At 50.2% G+C, this 19,738-nt stretch overlaps 2 protein-coding genes across 3 annotated transcripts in view; one reads left to right on the top strand and one right to left on the bottom strand.

Moving 5' to 3' along the window:
• Positions 1–2,863, top strand: part of LOC115645083 (carboxypeptidase M-like) — a 41,025-nt gene extending 38,162 nt beyond the window's left edge. The window contains exon 7 of the mRNA XM_030549488.1: positions 2,780–2,863. Within this exon, the coding sequence (XP_030405348.1) occupies positions 2,780–2,838 (59 nt within the window). The 3' untranslated portion in view covers positions 2,839–2,863. The remainder of the gene's footprint in view (positions 1–2,779) is intronic.
• Positions 2,864–3,200: 337 nt separating this feature from the next.
• MDM2 (MDM2 proto-oncogene) overlaps positions 3,201–19,738 on the bottom strand; it is a 51,780-nt gene continuing 35,242 nt past the window's right edge. Inside the window, exons 12-13 of one of the 2 annotated variants that reach the window (XM_030548773.1) lie at positions 8,773–8,897; positions 3,201–3,753 (exon numbers count right to left, since the gene is read on the bottom strand). In XM_030548773.1, coding sequence (XP_030404633.1) covers positions 3,679–3,753; positions 8,773–8,897 — 200 coding nt within the window. In that variant the 3' untranslated portion in view covers positions 3,201–3,678. The remainder of the gene's footprint in view (positions 3,754–8,772; positions 8,898–19,738) is intronic. The other variant, XM_030548774.1, reaches the window with a different exon arrangement.

A 19,738-nucleotide genomic window follows, 5' to 3' on the forward strand; every position in this document is an offset into this window, starting at 1 on the left:
TCTGCCTTTTTGAAACACTAGTCAAGAAGCAATGTTTGACCACACTAACAGGGTAAATGAATTTTTTTTGTTTTGTTTCAAGCTAGGTAAATAAATTCAAGGGCATAAAAGAGATTTAAGCAAGTTTTTCTGTAGAGAACAGCTGCAGCAACATCAGTGTAAATTACGAAATTGTATCTTTAGAGAATGAAATGGAAAAGCTGACACTGCTGCATTTTAACTTGATGGAAGGTAAATGATTAAGAATTCTGTGTCTAGTTTTGGGAGGAAATTAATGAAACAAGCATATGCTGCAATGAATGCCGAAAAAACTGGCTTTTCCAGACCGGAAAGTGAAACCAACAATCACATTTACATACTCTCTCCCTGCCTCATAGGTGTCAAAGGTCAAGTTCTTGACAGGCATGGACAGCCTATACCAAATGTAATAGTTGAAGCCAAAGGAAGGGAACATATCTGTCCTTACAGAACCAATCAACATGGAGAATATTATCTTCTCCTCCTGCCTGGAAGCTATGTGCTTAATGTAAGATGACTACTCTGCTAAGTCTTCATTTCTAAATTATGTTCAGAGAGTTCTTGAAATTGCCAGAGACAGGATCCTATAAAATTAAGGTGCTGGGGTTTGGATTTTTGTTTTGTTTTAATAAAATAAATGTACAGTGTCTACACAGGGCAGGGAGTTCCCCTAATTGCTGAAAACAGCCAGCCATTCTCCTCTTGGTAATATCATCAAATCACTATTCATCAACTTTGCATTTAGCAATACCCATTACTTATTGAAAAGTGAGTAGGTGAGAAGTACAAAAAGCCTCATGTGGACACAGTACAAGGGGAGGGAGAATGGCAAGGACTGGCATGACAGAACAAAATCTCTTTCATTCAGAGGCCTTTTAAATAGTAGTTGCATATTTCTAGGGTGAGCAGGATTAGATTTTTATTGAGTATCAGAGGGGTAGCCGTGTTAGTCTGGATCTGTAAAAGCAGCAAAGAATCCTGTGGCACCTTATAGACATGCATCTGACGAAGTGGGTATTCACTCACGAAAGCTCATGCTCCAAACGTCTGTTAGTCTATAAGGTGCCACAGGATTCTTTGCTAGATTTTTATTGGTTGTCAATAAATGTTGATTTCATCATACACATACAACCCCAACAAAACTATTTCCATTAATGATCATCAAAATTAGAGGCAGAGAAAGAAAAATGTTGCTTAAGAAATTATTAGAGCTTGATTTAAGGATATTTACTTTCTGTGTTTTGACAGATTGACAATTTGTCAAATCTAAAAAAAAAAAAAAGATTAAAAAAAACCATCAATAGTATCCATCAAAAATATTAAAAAATGCAGCTACACCTGCCTATTTCCAATGTTTCCAGTTGAGGCATGGTGCTGCTCTGAAAAGTGACTGTAAAAAAATGGCACCTTCTCATTGTGTATGCAGAGCCATATTTGCACATTTGAATGAGAAAAATCAGTACAGAAAATCCTATTTTCTAAAAGGAATGCAAAGTTGGACAAACTATCAGCATTTTCTAAAGCCTAATATCTAGGCAGTAACATGACAGGCCTTCAGCAGCACCCAACCACTGCAGGTTGATGGCACGGAGGTCACTAGAAGTCATGGATTCCATGACATCCGTGACTAAGTCGTAACCTTACTTATTGCTTCAGTGGATTTTCGCATCAGATGTCTGTTTACAAGTGGCGAGATTTTTTTTTCTACCAACCAGCCCTGTAAACTTATATTGGGGATCTGAAAGTGAAGCTGGATTTTTCCTTCTAATGCATCACCACAACTGATAGGTTTTGCAGGCCAACTGAGACCTCTGACTGCATCACTCAGCTCTTCAAAAGAGTTTCATAGATTTAACTAATTGTAAATTAACAGAAATGTGTATTAAGTTACAAGATAGAATAAAATCCACTGCTCACTCAATCTTAGCTGTGTTGACTCCGCAGAGTTACAAGAGTAAACATATCACTTAAATTAACAGATATGACTCTAAACCTTATGAGGGAACTGACTGAGTAAGAAGCTGCCATTTTTATACAGTCACTTTTCAGAAGAATAGAATCTCATTTTAAAAAAAGAAATAAATACACTTCCCAACCTACAGCCAGCAAAGTGAATGACAGTTGTTGACTCTAGTTGTTTGGCCTATGCAAGGCAGAGACTCCCATCTAACTGTTAATACATGCAACAAACAGCAAGGAGAAATCCTGAGTGATGTCAGAGTTCAATATTTATTATTCCCTGTGGATATTTCCATCCAATATGGACAAACACATTCTGAGTTCTACCCAGCACTTATTCTTGTCCTTAGCATCTTAATCAAACAAAATATTCTTACTTCGGCTCACTCAATGCAGACTTCATTTCTTTTGCTTTGATAATTTGTCTCATCCAATAGTTAATTGTTCATTCATCATTAGCCAATAAACCAGCTAAAGCAAAATTAACTAAATCCCGTTTGTTCTCTGTGAAAAAATTGCCAAGAGATACCTAGTATGTTTTTTCCTCTGTTATCGGCAATGTTATTGCAAATAGACTTAAACTTGTGTAAAATATTTCTCACTCTTCTCATTTAATGTTCATTCTATATCTTTACTTTCACAATCTACCTAACTAATTTATACAGGAGGAGCACAACATCCAATCTCTGCATTAGATGCAAAGAAGCACTCACATAATTTACTTTACACATATTTTGAACTAAAATGACAAGAGCTAACATGTTAAACAAGCTAGTAAGAACATTTTCCTGTTTGTCCTTAGGCTACAGCACCTGGATCTGGATCAATATTAAAGACACTGCTAGTACCAAATGGTCCTGAAAACTTCAGTGCTTTGAAATATGACTTTGTTTTCTCAGAGATCTCCACCCTAGCAGGAGATGCTTCATGCCCTACCAAACCTCTTTATCAGGATTTTGAAAGCATTTCAGCAGCAGTAAAACCTACTTTGCATTTCTTGGCTTTAATGACTGTTTTGTATACAGTTTTCAAATAAAGCCAAGAATGAATTAGGTGAGACTTGAAGACATTATCTCTAGCACATCAATGTACAAATGTGTTTTTTTAAGAGCTAAAAGTTGTATTTGCAAAAGAGTGTTTATTATTGTATAATTGAAACCTAAGATTTTTTTTAACCAAGTTTACTATATTTTTAAAATGTTGGCTGGACAATCAATAAATGTTTTGACTGTTTAAATATACCAGAATAATGCTGAAATCCATCCCCCTTTCACAAGATCAAGCTTGCAGCAGGTTTGTCTTCACAAGTTGAAGGTAGCTCAGGTATCTGTCTGCACCCCAGATATACCAGACCAAGACCTTTGATCTTCACCTGAAAACAGGGTCATCCCCCACACTGTGTAACTCTTCCCATTAATTGCCTTCTGAAGTCCAGGTAAGCTCTTCATTAACACTTGACTCAGTATGCTTATAGACTTCTGTTGTAAGACACACAATGGTCCACCAGGGATATAAGTGTCTCCCACCTCCCTGTCTGGAGAAGTATGACTCAAGGCACACTATCTTTGAGTGACCTGCCTTTGACTACAAGGCCTAGTTAGAATAATTTTCAGCATGGATACATAACCTCTCAGATATTCTCTGTACGGACATCTCACAATCATGATGACCAGTGTGAAACAGGCTTTCAGTAGAGACCTTTCATGATCCCTTTTTGGTAAACCCTGGGGATCCCCGAATCCATATGTGCCTTTCTGTCCTTGGGTCACTATAACCCTATAAAACAAAAACAAAACAAAAACAAATGTAATTTCAAGTTGAAAGCTGATCTAACAGTCCTCCAGGAACCCCACCTCATTGAGCCTGAGGCTTTTTTAGTAATTACCCAGCCAAGTCTAGGCAGGTGTTAATTCAGTTCAATAAAAAAACTGAACCCATAAATCCTATCAACCGATAAAGACATGGAAGGAAGGCTCTTAATTAACAACGCTGGCATCTCCCATGTTACATACACTTTTTTGTTAACTTTTGTTACAACAAAGATGATTCCTCATTTTTCAATCAATTATTTTGAGATTGACTCCTCCCTAGGAAATCTGATTATATCAAAGGACTTCAGCAAAATGTTAGACCTGCTTTTGGACAGATCGAGCAGACTCCACCATTCCTAATCCTCTGTGAGGCAGACCATTATTGCCCAGACGAAAGAATGGGGCTTAAAGGACACGTGGAGGAGGCAGAATCCTAGAGGTAGAAACCTTTTTCTCACCCTTGCATTCTCTATAATCACAGAGTGAATTCTTTTTGGTATCAGGTGGCTTTGTATTTCATTAACAGTGAAATAACACCTATTATGATCTTTGATCATGCACCTGTGGTGTTGCTACTCATCTCCTGAAATATAGGCGCTACTGGAAGATGAAGGTTAAACTCCTCTTTATTATTAGAGACACAATTTAAAAAAAAAACTGTGTGGAAAAGAAACACAATTTTTCTTTGAGACCAATGACAACCATTTGATCTCCTAAGCAATCTCACTGGACACTTTCAAGGCATACTTAAGGGGAAGAATAATATCCTACTTCTCTCATAAAGAGAGAGCTAAGCAGGGTGAGCTGGTGAATGTAATGTAAAGGCTCAAGCAGGCTGATTCTCCCTCTTCTGATAAACTCCAAGATGACCCATCTCAGATATGAAATTAATAGGTTAACCTTGGCTCAGGCTGAATTTGCTTTGTTTAGAGAGAGAGAGACATACTAGGAATTTAGCAACAAAACTGAGAAACTAATTCAGTGAGAGTTAACATCCTCTCAGTTCACTCGTCAGAGGCAGATACTCACCAATCAAAAAAGTATTAATGAACAATTCTCTAAATTCTACCAATGCTCATATTTAAATGAAAATTCCCCTAACGCTTAATTACTTGAGGAATACACCAAAAAAAACCCTGCAACTCCCCCAGCTAACAGAAGAACAAAAAAATTTTGCTCGATTCCCCTTTACAAACTTCTGAGTGCATAGCTGTCCTGTGCAACATGAAATTGGGTAAGGCCCCAGCCTCGAAGGCTTTCCTGGTGAATTTTATGCCCAGTTCAAAGACACTCTGACTTCCAGACTGGCCAAAGTATACACTGAGGCTTTTTGGTAGAGGCACTCTGCTCTCTTCAATGAATGAAGCCCTAATCTCTGTCAGTTTTAAGCCTGACAAAGATGCCTATGAACATGCTAACTATTTACTAATATCCATAATCAACTGATATTAAAATATTGTCTAGAATCCTAGTTGGATGATTAGAAAAAGTAATGAGCATAATACACCTGGACCAGGTGGGTTTTATACAAGAGACACAAGGGTCAGAAAACACTCAACTTAATGTGCTGTCCTACTATCAAAATGCCTTAAAACTGATGGCTGTTCTGTTGGTGGATGTGGAAAAAGCCTTCAATAGAGCAAATTGGAGGTATTTTTTCCTCATCCTATAAAAATATGGACTTCGTCCCTCTTTCATTTCCTAGGTTAGACTTCCATGCTCCAATCCCAGGTTGCAACCAATAACTACATTTCCCCTTTTCAGTCTCTAGTCCCTCAGTAATAGAGAGGGTTGTCCCTGTCTCCTCTCCTATTTGATTTCGCCTTGGAGCTGCATGCAATACAAATCAGAGCACGGTAGGGGATCCAAGGTATTAGACATAGGGTCCTAATAGACAAAAATATGATGATATACTTTTATTCATCACCAGGGCACAAAATTAATTGGCACAAGTTGGAAGCTGTCAGTATCTCTCAGAAAGTGCATAATGTCACCCTCTTAGACAAAACTTTTCGCTGGCAACAGGAGGAAATCAGCCAGTGGTTTAGGAGTCTGCTTTTCTAGTAATATAAAAGAGAGAGTCAAAATTAATTTTGATCTTCTTACCACACCAGTAGTTTTGGATGTACATAGATGGCAGGCCCTCCCTCCCTCTATTCCTTTGGAGTAGAGTTTCATATATTAAAGATGAATGTCCTCCTAATGCTTCTATTTATGCTTAGCTCCTTGTCAGTTTATAATTACCCTTCTGGTATTTTTTTTTTCAGAATTAACATTTTAAGATCTTCTTGCGGGGTGTGGGCAACAAGCCCAGAATATCCTTTGAGGAAAAACTGCAACTGCCTATCAAATCAGGCTTTGAGTCTACCCAACTTTAGGCTTTACTATATTAGCCTGAATCTTGAGACAAATGGCATAATGATTGGCCGTTCAATGCTCAGGCTCTCCAGGCTGGCTGAACATGTAGGAAGGAACTGTAGCCCCACCACCGCTAGAATAAATTCTAAAATCAGACTTGTACAATTTTCCGAAGAAGAAATCGGTCACAATTCTGACATCTTGGAAAGCTTGGTATCTGGTTGTGCCTCAGTTTAAATATCATTCCTTATTACATTCAGAGACTTCAGTTTGGAGTCATTCAAAAATTTTAATTGCATGTAGACGCACTCTGTGGCCTGATTGAATTTAAAAAAAAAAAAAAATTTTTTTGAGCATTAATCACATAATTGAAAATGATTCCTTCATGCTCCTTCCTTGTCTTAGGAAGAAATTCCAACTGGACCCAAAGAAGGAATGGCAATAATTTCATGCTCTGCAACACCAATTTGGTTCAGATGGCTTTGCAGCCCCAGAATCCTTAACTTTGGAGCTTCCTGAAAAAGTTACACTGTCTACTTAAGTCATTGTCTAGTCTGTATTCCAAACTATCAGGCAAACTGGCAATCAGCACGGACAACGTTAGAAAGAAATGAGAAGATGAGTGATTAGTTTCCCTTATCAACATTGAGTGGAATCCGATTTCTTCCACTATACAACCCCAAATCTAGCAAGCAGTGTTAAGATAGGTCCAATAGAAAATTCCTTGGAGAATGCACTAGATTCCATATAGACTTTTCAAGTCCAGAGTACCCAGGTTTGACAAATGCTGGTTGCAATGCAGCAGGTACTCAACTTACACCATATGCTTTGGGATTGTCCTGCGAGCTGTCTTTTCTGGACAAAGGTAAATATATGGACCAATTTCTTTCTGTCCACCAATGTGGAACTGCAGACTGGCCATACCATCCTAACCAATCCACCTTGGAAACTGAAGGCCTTTGAAAGAGTATGGTTGAGTAGAACTTGATCACATCTAGTTCTACAATGGTGGTAGTCCCAAGTGCACCCACCTAGGGGCTGCCGGGACAGGCCAGCTGCTTTGGGAAGCCATGCGAAGCTGTCAGCCACCTCTCCTCCCCAGCACTAGTGGGGTCCTGGGTTGTGCACTGCCACCGCCCTCTCCCAGCACCAATGGGGGTTTCAGGCTGCCCCCCCACCCACAGTACCTGCGGCACCCTGGGCCACCTCCCACCCCAGAGCATCCAAGTGGGTGTGCAGTACAGGTCATGGGTCATGAATTTTAGTTTATTGCTTGTGACCTGTCCATGACTTTTACTAAGAATACCCTTGATTAAAACATAGCTTTACTTAGAAATAATAACATTAGGCTTTATTTTCTTCTTCATATAAATATATCTGTTAGACAATTGTGAAGAGGTCAGCAACACTTCAGGGATGTTCCCTGAGCGCAGAAGTTTGACCTTGAGTCTTAACATATGCAATAATTCAGTCTTTTGGCTGAACAAGTTGCCCCTTCAAAGGGTAAATCTTCAACAGTGACCTGTACCTACACACGGAACCCTGAAAAGTGAAGCCAGGATTCTTGTTGCCATCAGTCTAGAGGCTGCATTGGCCATGTCTACTACAGCCTGGAGATGATCTGGCCACCAGCCTACCTTCTTCAGTAAGGGCCTGGAAGTGTGTCTTCCCGTGGAAGCGTGTCTCAAAAATCTGAAAACTTGGAATAGTTGACAAAATTCTACTTTGCCAGTAATGCTTGATAATTGACTAAATTTGGAATTGCAAGCTGGTTGATTGTGAATACCTTTCTTCCCAGAAGATCCAGGTGGTTAGCTTCTTTATCCAAAGGGGTAAACCGGCTATGCAGTTGTCTCCACTTTTCACCACCAGTTTGCACCACGAAGGAGTTTGGGACAGGATGAGTGAACAGAAAACTCTGCTCCCTTAGCTAAGAAAATATATATCTTTCACTACTTTTAGAAGTAGGTGCACATGGTGCTGGAGTGTGCCACGCCATCTTAGCCGGTACTAGGAGAACCTCATTCACTACACTAAGAGCACCACCCTACTAGCCCTGCACTCTGTAGACTGTCCAGGCGTTGTGTGGCGATTCTGGACCTTGTCCACAGGGATCTGAAGCACCTTATCAATGCTCCTTAATAGCTGCTGGAATGGTTTGTGATTATTAGGCACAACATAGTAATGCTGGGGCAACTGCCTTCTCAGGAGATGATGATGATAGATCCAATCCTCATTCCTCCTCTTCCTTGGGCTCTGGGAGAGCTCAGCTTGCTCTCTTGAAGAGGGATATAGTGTAATTCTATACAGGACTGTACCAATTCTGGCTAATGTGTATAAAGATCCCATGGTCCTCAATATGGCCAATGAGAAGGGTCCATTGTAAGGCTTGTTTTGGGGTTTTTCCATTTTGTTTAAGTGGTTGTTTGCTTCCATGTTTGACCCCCTTCTTGTTCATCAGTTGCTGCCCTTTTTCAGTAGGAGCGGGAAAATTGTGTCTTGTGACTTGGGAATAGCCTGCCTAGTAACAGAAGAGCACAAAAGCCTGGCACACCCTGTGAAGCATGCTGTCTGTCCCACAGGCAGCTCAATGTCTGCAGAACATCATCAAGGAAGATCAACTCACCTGTTCCCAAGAGTGCTCCTGATCCTTGTCCAGGCCACGCTGTTCCTGGTTGCTGTCCTTGTCTGTTCTTCTACCAGCCATGGTCCCGATCCTGTTGTGACATCCCTGTTCCCCTCCTGGTATCCCTGTGAAATGGTGATGTACTGTTTTATCTCTTTATCTTGTTGACCCACTTATAGTTTGGAGGTCCTAGCTTTATGCCAATTTGTGCATTAACTATTAGTTATTTTAATAAATCATATTGTTGTTAGTACCCATTACTTGCCTAGTGCTTTTTCCTTCCTTTGGGGAGGGGGGGGAAGTCTGGGGGTGAGAGAAGGGGATTGCTACCCGTGATCAGATACAGATCAAGGGTACCTATAGGAAGGAGGGAGGGGAAATTACTTCCTGGCTTCTCTTCCAACCTACTGGGAGTTTAACACCATTGAGGGGGTCCCCAGAGCATAGGGTATCAATGGTATGCCACCCTATAGGGTTATGGAGGGGCCAGGAGTTTCTGGATCCTGCAGCCAGGCTAACTTCCCTTGGTGGGGACCAATGATAGTCCTTCCTCAATGTCAGATGCTTCAGATGAAAACAGAGTCCAGTTCTTCTTCGAGTGCTTGCTCATATGCATTCCAGTTAGGTGTGTACGCGCCGCGTGCACGTTCGGAGAAACTTTTACCCTAGCAACCCAGACGGGTCGGCTGGGAGCCCCCTGGAGTGGGCAACCCAGCCGACCCGGCCACCCTTCAGTTCCTTCTTACCGCCCGTGTCGGTCGTTGGAACTGTGGAGCGTGGCTTCGCTGACCTCCACATTCCCTAGCAGCTCGTTTTGCTACCGTTGTATATAGTAATTATAGTTGTTATTGTACATATATAGATATGTAGTACTTAGTTTAGTTAGTAGTGGTAGCGAGGGGATCGGGGTACCCCTCCTCCCCCCGCACCGGGAGCCGGAGCCCATGCCCGGCTCATCGGGCTTCAAGCAGTGCTCGGCTTGTCACAAGCCCATGCCCGTGGGAGACCCCCACGACTCCTGCTTGAAGTGCCTAGGGGAGTCGCACTTATCAGCCAAGTGCGCGATCTGTAAGTCCTTCAAGCTGAGGACCAAGAAGGAGCGGGACATTAGACTGCGACAGCTCCCTCATGGAAGTGGCCCTGACACCCTTGCCCTCGGCACCGAGCGCAAGTCAGCCGGTGAGCAAGAGCACCGCCACACCGAGTGCCACCACCAAGAAGCCGGCACCGAAACCGGCCCAGAGCCGCTCCCTCTCCCCGAGGCCAAAGGCTGCAAAGGCACAGATCATCTCGCCTTCAGCCATCCCGCAGTCAGACCCTGCACAGAAGGTGGATCGCCCAGCACCGATACCTGCCGCGGCACCGCCGAAGCCGGTACCGTTGACTCCGACCCCGCGTGGGCTGTCGAGTCCGGCACCTGGCAGCTCCCCGGTACACACCGTGGTAGAGCTCGCCTCTCCCTCTACCCCGGAAACATTCGCAGCGGCAAGGGAGCTAATTGCGATCACCGAGGCACCGATGCCCTTACCCCCGGCACCGCCGGAGCGGGTTCTCTGCTCTGTGGGCAAACCGACCCTGACCAGACCAGCTTCAGTCAGTGTAACAGGCCGGCACCGCTCCAGATCGCGGTCCCGTGGACGCTCCACATCAAGGCGCCACTCAGGCTCAAGGCATCGATCATGATCCCGGCACCGATCGCCTTGGCACCGCTCAGATTCCCGGCACCGATCACCCCGGTACCGCTCGAGCTCCTGGCACCGGTCGGGCTCCCGGCGCCCGTCTACTTCCCAAGCGTCAACTCGGTACTCCCGACACCACTCCAGCTCTCGGCACCGAGGTGGGCGCCGCACCTCCAGGAGCAGATCTAGGCAACAGCGCTCGCGATCCCGGTCGACCTCCCAGCACCTAGCCAGTCGCAGGTCCAGGTCTCGATCCCAGCACCGATGCCAGCACCGGTCACCATTGTCCAGAGGTGTGAGGTCGGTCGGTACCGCAGCACCGACTTTTGCAGCACCACCGTGGCCATCAAGGGGCACGTCGGCATCCTCCCAGGCGGGCAGTTACTATGGTGACCAGGACCCCGAGGCACCGCTGGGTGTGTTCCAAGACCCCCGACCACAGGACTCGGGTGCCCAACAGTGGGGTTTTTGGACACCCTGGGCTTACCATCAGGCCCAGGGCGCCCCCGTGCCTCAGATACGTCCCACCGCCTCAGAGCATCAGGTACCAGAGGCCACTGTTTCCCGCCCCCCAGTGGTTGAGTCGGACAGACAGTCGCCCACGCACTCCCCGGGACAACAAGAGCAGGAACCAGGTCAAGAGCAAGAGGCCGTACAGGAGACCCTCATCCCCGGGGTATCCTCCTCCTCTTCCTCACCAGATGAGGCAGTGGCCGGGTCGTCGGCATCGGGACCTCCACCGATAGACCTCAAGGCCCACCAGGACCTCCTCCGTCGAGTGGCTCTTAATATCAACCTCCCGGTCGAGGAGGTCGCAGAGGTGGAGGACCCGGTAGTGAGCATCCTCTCGGCCGATGCTCCTACCCGGGTAGCCCTTCCGTTCATAAGGACCATTCAGTCCACTGCCGAGAACCTATGGCAATCACCAGCCTCCATCCCGCCGACAGCTAAGGGGGTGGAGAGGAAGTACATGGTACCCTCTCGGGGGTACGAGTACCTGTATGTCCACCCTCCTCCCTAGTGGCCCAGTCGGTTAATGACAGGGAACGGCATGGCCAGCAGGCACCAGCCCCCAAGTCCAAGGAGGCAAAACGAATGGACCTCATGGGTCGCAAGGTATACTCGGCAGGGGCTTTGCAACTCCGGGTGGCCAACCAGCAGGCCCTACTGGGACGCTATAACCACAACATCTGGACGGAGGTGGGAAAGTTCGCCGAACTGCTTCCCCAGGACTCACGCCCAGAATTTAACGCGTTCCTGGAGGAGGGTAAAAAGGTGGCCAGGACCTCCCTCCAGGCCTCCCTCAACGCGGCTGACTTGGCAGCCAGAACCCTGGCATCTGGGATAACCATGAGGCGCATCTCATGGCTTCAAGCCTCCACACTACCCCGGAACTGCAATATACAATCCAGGACCTACCCTTTGACGGGAAAGGGTTGTTCTCGGAGAAGATGGACTCCAAATTGCAAAATTTAAAGGACAACGGAGTCATCATTCGCTCGCTGGGGATGCATACCCCTTCCACCCAGCATAGACCCTTCAGGCTCCAAGCACGGCGCCCATACTTCCCACCCCGTCAGAGGCAGGACCTCAATAGATGGCGTGGCCGGGGGGGACGCAAACGCCAACCCAACTCCCAGGGAGGCCAGAACCAAGGGCCTTCCAAACCACAGCCGGGCCCCAAGTCCGGCTTTTGAAGGTGCGCCCGGGGACGACTTACCAGTCTCAACACAGGATCCTTCCCCTACCTTCTCCAGCCGCCTCTCCCACTTCCTCCCGGCGTGGTCCCGATTAACGTCAGACCGTTGGGTGCTACGCACAGTGAAGCAGGGTTACCATCTGCAATTTGCTTCCTCTCCCCATTCCCACTCTCCTTCCCGGTCCCTCTTCAGGGACCCCTCTCACGAGCAAACCCTCCTGCAGGAGGTTCGTTCCCTCCTGGCGGCGGGGGCTATAGAGGAAGTACCTCTAGCCGAGAGAGGCAAGGGATTCTACTCCCGATATTTTCTGATTCCCAAATCCAAGGGAGGTCTCAGGCCCATCTTAGACCTAAGGGGCCTCAACAAATGGATGCTCAAGTTGAAGTTCCGCATGATCTCCCTGGGACCCATTATCCCATCCCTGGATCCTGGAGACTGGTACGCCGCCCTCGACATGAAGGACGCGTACTTCCATATCGCCATCTTTCCAACACACAGGAAGTACCTCCGCTTCACGGTCAGACACCAGCACTTCCAGTTCGCAGTTGTGCCCTTCGGCCTCTCGACAGCCCCGAGGGTGTTCACCAAGTGCATGGCCGTCGTGGCTGCCCACCTCCGTCGGCGGAAAATCCACATCTTCCCGTACCTCGACGACTGGCTCCTGAAAGGGTCCTCCCAGTCTCAGGTGCGACGGCATGTCGAGGCCGTTACGGACCTCTTTTCACAGCTGGGCCTACTTATCAATGCCGAGAAGTCCAGCCTGATACCCACACAGAGGTTGGACTTCATAGGCGCGACCCTGGACTCAGTTCAAGCCAGGGCCTTCTTACCTCAACCTCGCTTCCAGACGATCGGGGTGATCGTCCGGAGCTTGCAAGCCTCCCCACTCACCTCGGCTCGAACCTGCCTCACACTGCTCGGCCATATGGCCGCTTGCACTTATGTGACAAAGCATGCCAAACTCAGAATGAGGCCCCTCCAAACGTGGCTTCATTCAGTATTCCGACCGAGCAGGGACCAACCAGATGTTTTAGTGACGATCCCCCCCGACCCTCTCTGCTCCCTCGACTGGTGGCTGACCCCATCTCTAGTATGTGCGGGCATGCCATTCCATTCACAGCAACCATCGGTAACTCTAGCAATCGATGCGTCATCCCTGGGGTGGGGAGCCCACTTAGGGGACCTGCGCACCCAGGGCCTCTGGTCGCCCCAGGAGCTGTCACTCCACATAAATGTCCGGGAGCTAAGGGCAGTCCGCCTCGCCTGCCAGGCGTTTCAACGACACCTACAAGGCCGCTGTGTTTCCGTACTCACGGACAACACAACGGCCATGTATTATATCAACAAGCGGGGGGGACCCGTTCGTCTCCCCTATGTCAGGAGGCCATTCGACTCTGGGACTTCTGTATAGCCCAGTCGATAGACCTGGTGGCATCCTTCCTCCCAGGGGTCGAGAACACGCTGGCGGACAGCCTCAGCAGATCCTTCCTCTCCCACGAATGGTCGATCAGACCGGATATCATCCATTCCATCTTCCAGAGGTGGGGATTTCCCCGCATAGACCTCTTCGCAACCAGGTCCAACAGGAAGTGCCAGGAGTTTTGCTCCTTCCAAGGTCTCTCTCCGGGGTTGATCTCGGACGCATTTCTCCTGCCGTGGACCCACCAACTCCTGTATGCCTTCCCTCCGTTCCCTCTGGTGCACAAGGTCCTGTTGAAGCTGCGCAGGGACAAAGCGCATCTGATCTTGATCGCACCTGCGTGGCCCAGACAGCACTGGTTCACCACCTTGCTGAACCTATCTGTGGACCACCCAATTCCTCTTCCTCTCCACCCAGACCTGATTACCCAGGATCACGGCGCGCTTCGTCACCCGGACCTACGAGCACTACACCTCACGGCGTGGCTCCTGCATGGCTGAGCACGGTGGAGCTCAGTTGCTCCGCACCGGTCCAGCATATACTCCTTAACAGCAGGAAGCCCTCCACTCGCTCAACGTACAGGGCCAAGTGGAAGCGTTTCTCTTGCTGGTGCGCTTCTCAAGGGGTGAACCCTACACAGACTCAGACGTCCACGGTCCTGGACTACCTCTGGTACCTTAAACAGCAGTGCCTGGCAACTGCCTCCTTAAAGGTACACTTAGCGGCCATATCCGCCTTCCGGCCAGGGGAAGGGGGTCGCTCCATATTCTCCCATCCCTTAGTCTCCAGATTTCTTAAAGGCCTGGAACGTTTATACCCCACAGTACGCCACCCTGCCCCTACCTGGGACCTTAACTTGGTCCTGAACAGGCTCAGGCTCCCACCATTTGAGCCACTGGCGACTTGCTCATGTACCTGTCATGGAAGACTGCCTTCCTGGTGGCCATTACATCGGCCAGGCGGGTCTCCGAGCTGAGAGCTCTCACAGTGGACCCACCCTACACTGTTTTCCATAAAGACAAGGTACACCTGCGGCCCCACCCGGCGTTCCTCCCTAAGGTTGTTTCCACCTTCCACACCAACCAGGACATCTTCCTCCCCGTCTTCTTCCCGAGACCACACGCTTCTCAGCGGGAGCAACAGCTACACTCCTTAGATGTACGTAGAGCGCTGGCTTTCTACATCGAGAGAACAAAGCCATTTCGGAAGTCCCCTCAGCTGTTTGTGGCGATCGCGGAACGAATGAGAGGACAGCCTATATCCTCGCAGAGGTTTTCCTCCTGGGTAACTGCATGTATTCGTGCATGCTACGATTTAGCTCGTGTCCCCTCTGGCCACCTCACGGCACATTCCACGAGAGCTCAGGCGACGTCGGCGGCCTTCCTTGCGCACGTGCCTATGCAGGAGATATGCCGTGCAGCGACCTGGTCGTCGGTCCACACATTCGCCGCGCACTATGCGCTGATCAGACAATCAAGAGAGGATGCGGCCTTCAGCGTAGCAGTCTTAAATACCGCCACATTGCGCTCCGACCCCACCGCCTAGGTAAGGCTTGGGAATCACCTAACTGGAATGCATATGAGCAATCACTCGAAGAAGAAAAAAGACGGTTACTTACCTTTGTAACTGTTGTTCTTCGAGATGTGTTGCTCATATCCATTCCACACCCACCCTCCTTCCCCACTGTCGGAGTAGCCGGCAAGAAGGAACTGAAGGGTGGCCGGGTCGGCTGGGATATATATGGGGCGCCATAGCGGCGCCACTCCAGGGGGCGCCCAGCCGACCCGTCTGGGTTGCTAGGGTAAAAATTTCTCCGACGAACGTGCACGCGGCGCGTACACACCTAACTGGAATGGATATGAGCAACACATCTTGAAGAACAACAGTTACAAAGGTAAGTAACCGTCTTTTCTCATGGCGACACCCTCGGTTCCATCAATGTCATAGCATTCCTAGTGCTGGATGGCAGTGGAGAACAATCACTTTCTTAGTAGTATTTCTGTACCAAATGGTATCAAAATCTCCCAACAGAGAACAGATTCCAAAAGAATGAGAAGTGCATGGATCAGGGAGGAGAATGATATCCTCACTGGTAGTATACCTCTCCCTGGACAGGGAATGAAGATTGTCTCCTGTACTGATGGAGCAGGTATAGGAAGTGTCTTGGAAATCATAGTTTATATATGTGAGCATGTCAGTACCACCGGTGCAAATGGCTCTTTGTAATGTTGTCTTCTTTGGTACAGAGGGTAGTGGAAGCCACAGTGTTTCTCCTTGCTCTGTACTGATGATGAAGCAGTAGAAGCTGGCCCTGGAACCAAAATCTTAGCCTTCCATGCCTGAAACTTGGCACCACGACTCTTTTGGGATCTGTGACCAGAGTGCAACAATTCAGCCAACTCAGAGAGAGTTGGAGAGGAAATCTTCATCTTAGAGGAGGGTTTGAAGGGAGACCTCTCTAGATTTTAGAGTGCGCTTTCCTTGTGTTCAGGAGTCTTCAACTCCACTTGCTACTCACCCCTGTTAAAGAAGCCACGGTGCTAGGAGGCATGCTTCTCAACACCTCTGACTGATGTATAGGTGAGTCGCCCAGCCTAGATCAGACTGAAGTCTCACCTGCTCCATAAGAGGATTTCTGATCCTCAACTCCCATGCCTGCTGGGTGTGTCTGGGCAAGGAGCAATATCTGCATCTGGTGATGTGTGCTTTTCAAGGCAGTACCATCACTTCTGAAGGTTGTTGCTGACTGGGAAGGCCTGAAGGCAGGAAACATAGTTTCTTCTTCGAGTGATTGCTCATATCCATTCCAGTTAGGTGTACGCGCCGCGCGTGCACATTCGTCGGAAAACTTTTACCCTAGCCACTCAGTGGGCCGGCAGGTCGCCCCCTAGAGTGGCGCCACCATGGCGCTCCATATATACTCCTGCCGGCCCACCCGCTCCTCAGTTCCTTCTTACCGCCCGTGTCGGTCGTTGGAACAGTGGAGCGCGGCTTAGCTGACCTCCACTTCCCTAGCTACTCGTTTTCTCGTATATAATTATGCAGTTATAACACTTTTATATATATATATTTGTATGGTATACGTTTTTCCTTTGCTAACATGGTTAGTTTAGTTAGCGGGGTTCAGGAAGTAGCCCTTCCATGAGCCCAGTGCCGGAGCCATGCATGGCTCACCAGATTTTCAAAAGGGGCCCGGCTTACCAGAAGCCGCGGCCGAAGAGAGATCTACATGACTCCTGTTTGAAGAATCACACTTGACAGATAAGTGCCCCATTTGCAAGGCTTTTAAGCCGAGAACAAAAAGGTGCGGGACTTTCACTTGCCCCTCCACCTTGGGCGCGGAGCGATGTTCAAGCGGCGGGTAGAAGCGCCTCCTCGGCACCGGACCCCGCCGGTACCACCAAGGCCTTCCGGCACCGACCGTCGCCGGCACCGATGTCGACTCGGCACCGTTCCCTTCATCCGAGGTCGAGAGAGTCTACGATTCCTGCTGGTGCCTGGCGGCTCCCCGGCACGCGCCGTGGTTGAGCCCCCTGCTCCCGCTACTTCCGTGCCACCTGCATCGCAGCCAGAGAGCTCGCCTCAGTTGCGTTATCCGGCCTGCAGAGGCACCGATGACTTCGGCTCCGTCGATTCCAGTCCCCAGGACCAGGGAATCCGGTGCCTGGCAGCTCCCCGGCTCGCGCCGTGGTAGAGCTTACTGCTCCTGCTGCTTCTGTGTCAGCTGCACCACAGCTAGACAGCTCGTCTAAGATGGCTCGCCCGGCGCCGACGACGTCGGCACCGTCGATCCCGGTCCCACGAGGGCCGTAGAATCCGGTGCCTGACGGCTCCCCGGCACGCGCCGTGGTTGAGCGTATTGCTCCTGCTGCTTCCGTGCCAGCGGCACCGCAGCCAGAGAGCTCGTCTAGTCGGATCGCCATGCGCTGACACCTACTACGGCACCGATGACGTCGTCACCGTCGATCCCGGTCCCATAAGGGCCGTAGAATCCGGTGCCTGACGGCTCCCCGGCACGCGCCGTGGTTGAGCGTATTGCTCCTGCTGCTTCCGTGCCAGCGGCACCGCAGCCAGAGAGCTCGTCTAGTCGGATCGCCCGGCGCCGACGCCTGCTACGGCACCGATGACGTCGTCACCGTCGATCCCGGTCCCACAAGGGCCGTGGAATCCGGTGCCTGACGGCTCCCCGGCACGCGCCGTGGTTGAGCGTTTGCTCCGGCTGCTTCCGTGCCAACGGCACCGCAGCCTGAGGGCTCGTCTACGTCGGATCGCCCGGCACCGACACCTGCTGCGGCACCGATGGCGTCGGCACCGTCGATCCCGGTCCCACACGGGCCGTAGAATCCGGTGCCTGACGGCTCCCCGGCACGCGCCGTGGTTGAGCGTATTGCTCCGGCTGCTTCCGTGCCAACGGCACCGCAACCAGAGCTCGTCTACGTCGGATCGCCCGGCACCGACACCTGCTGCGGCACCGATGACGTCGGCACCGTCGATCCCGGTCCCGCAAGGGCCATAGTATCCGGTGCCTGACGGCTCCCCGGCACGCGCCGTGGTTGAGCGTATTGCTCCGGCTGCTTCCGTGCCAACGGCACCGCAGCCAGAGCTCGTCTACGTCGGATCGCCCGGCACCGACACCTGCTGCGGCACCGATGACGTCGGCACCGTCGATCCCGGTCCCGCAAGGGCCATAGTATCCGGTGCCTGACAGCTCCCCGGCGCGCGCCGTGGTCGAGCTACTTCTCCGGCTGCTTCCGTGCCCACGGCACCGCGGCCAGAGGGCTAGTCTAAGTCGGATCGCCCGGCACCGGCACCTGCTTCGGCACCGTCGATCCCGGTCCCGCAAGGGCCGTAGAATCCGGTGTCCGACGGCTCCCCGGCACGCGCCGTGGTTGAGCGTATTACTCCCGCTGCTTCAGTGCTGACGGCACCCCAGCCAGACGGCTTATCTAACTCGGTTCTCCCGGCACCGGCACCTACCGAAGCTCTGATGACCTCGGTACCATGGATCCCGGCCCCACGAGGACCGTCGAATCCGGTGCCTGACAGCTCCCCAGTACGCACTGTGGTTGAGCCTGCTGTTCCCTGCGCGCCGGAGATGTTACCAACGGCGAGGGCTCTCAGTGCCATGACGGAGTCAGTGCTGCCTGACCCGGGCACCGCCGGTACGGGTAATACAGTCTCTTCAAGGGACTGTCCCTTGTCAGTACAACAGAGCGGCACCGTCTATGATCACGGTCCCGCAGACGCGCCAAGTCCTGTCGGCACACCGGACACCACTGGCAGTCCCGGTACTGTTTTCCTCGGTACGGGTCACACTCGCTGCACCGGTCGGTATCCCGTTCGCCGACCCGCTATCGGCACCGTTCCGACATCTGGCACCGGGGCAGGTACCTTGACTCCTGTAGCTCTTCTCCGAGCCTCGAGATCTCGGTCGACCTCCCGACACCGTTCTGGTTGCGGGTCTGGATCTCGTTCCAGGTACCGATACGCCTCCCGATGCCGGTCCCCGGTGCCGAGTTGGGCAAGGTCCGAGTGAGTCAGGGACTCGGCCCGTGCCCTCTTTTAGTACCTCCATGGCCGTCCGGACACGCATCCGTGTCACCCCATATGCGCGGATTTTATGCTCAGGACCACGATCCTGATATCATGGCCAGCGGGCGCCAGCCCCGAAGCGGAAAGAGCCTTGGCGAATGCAAGGTGTACTCTGCAGGGGCCCTGCACCTCTGGGGTGCGAAGCAACAAGCCTTGCTTAGCTGCGATACTTATAGCACCTGGGTGGAGGAGTTTCTCCCTCGAACCTCCCACCTAGAGTTCGCTGCCGTCTTGGAGGACGGGGGAAAGGATTTACCCTTTGTTGGTAAAGGCATCTTCGCGGCAGAGACAGCCCCAGACTGCGAAGCCTGCTGGACAATAGGGTCCTAATGCGTCTCAGCATGTATACGCCTGCGACCAAACGCAGGCCTTTATGGCCCCAGCCGCCATACTCTGTGCCTAGCCAGAGGCAGAACTCTGGAAAACGGCAAGGCCAAGGTGGTCGCAGAAAAACGTCAGGCCCCCTAAAAAGCCAAAGTCGAGGTCCCTCGCAATTACCACTGGGACCAAAGACGGACCTTCCAAGGTTCACCGGAGGGCGGTGTACCAGTCGCAGGAAGGGATCCTGATCCCGC

The sequence above is a fragment of the Gopherus evgoodei genome, chromosome 1 (assembly GCF_007399415.2).
Source record: "Gopherus evgoodei ecotype Sinaloan lineage chromosome 1, rGopEvg1_v1.p, whole genome shotgun sequence".
NCBI classification, from domain to species: domain Eukaryota; kingdom Metazoa; phylum Chordata; order Testudines; family Testudinidae; genus Gopherus; species Gopherus evgoodei.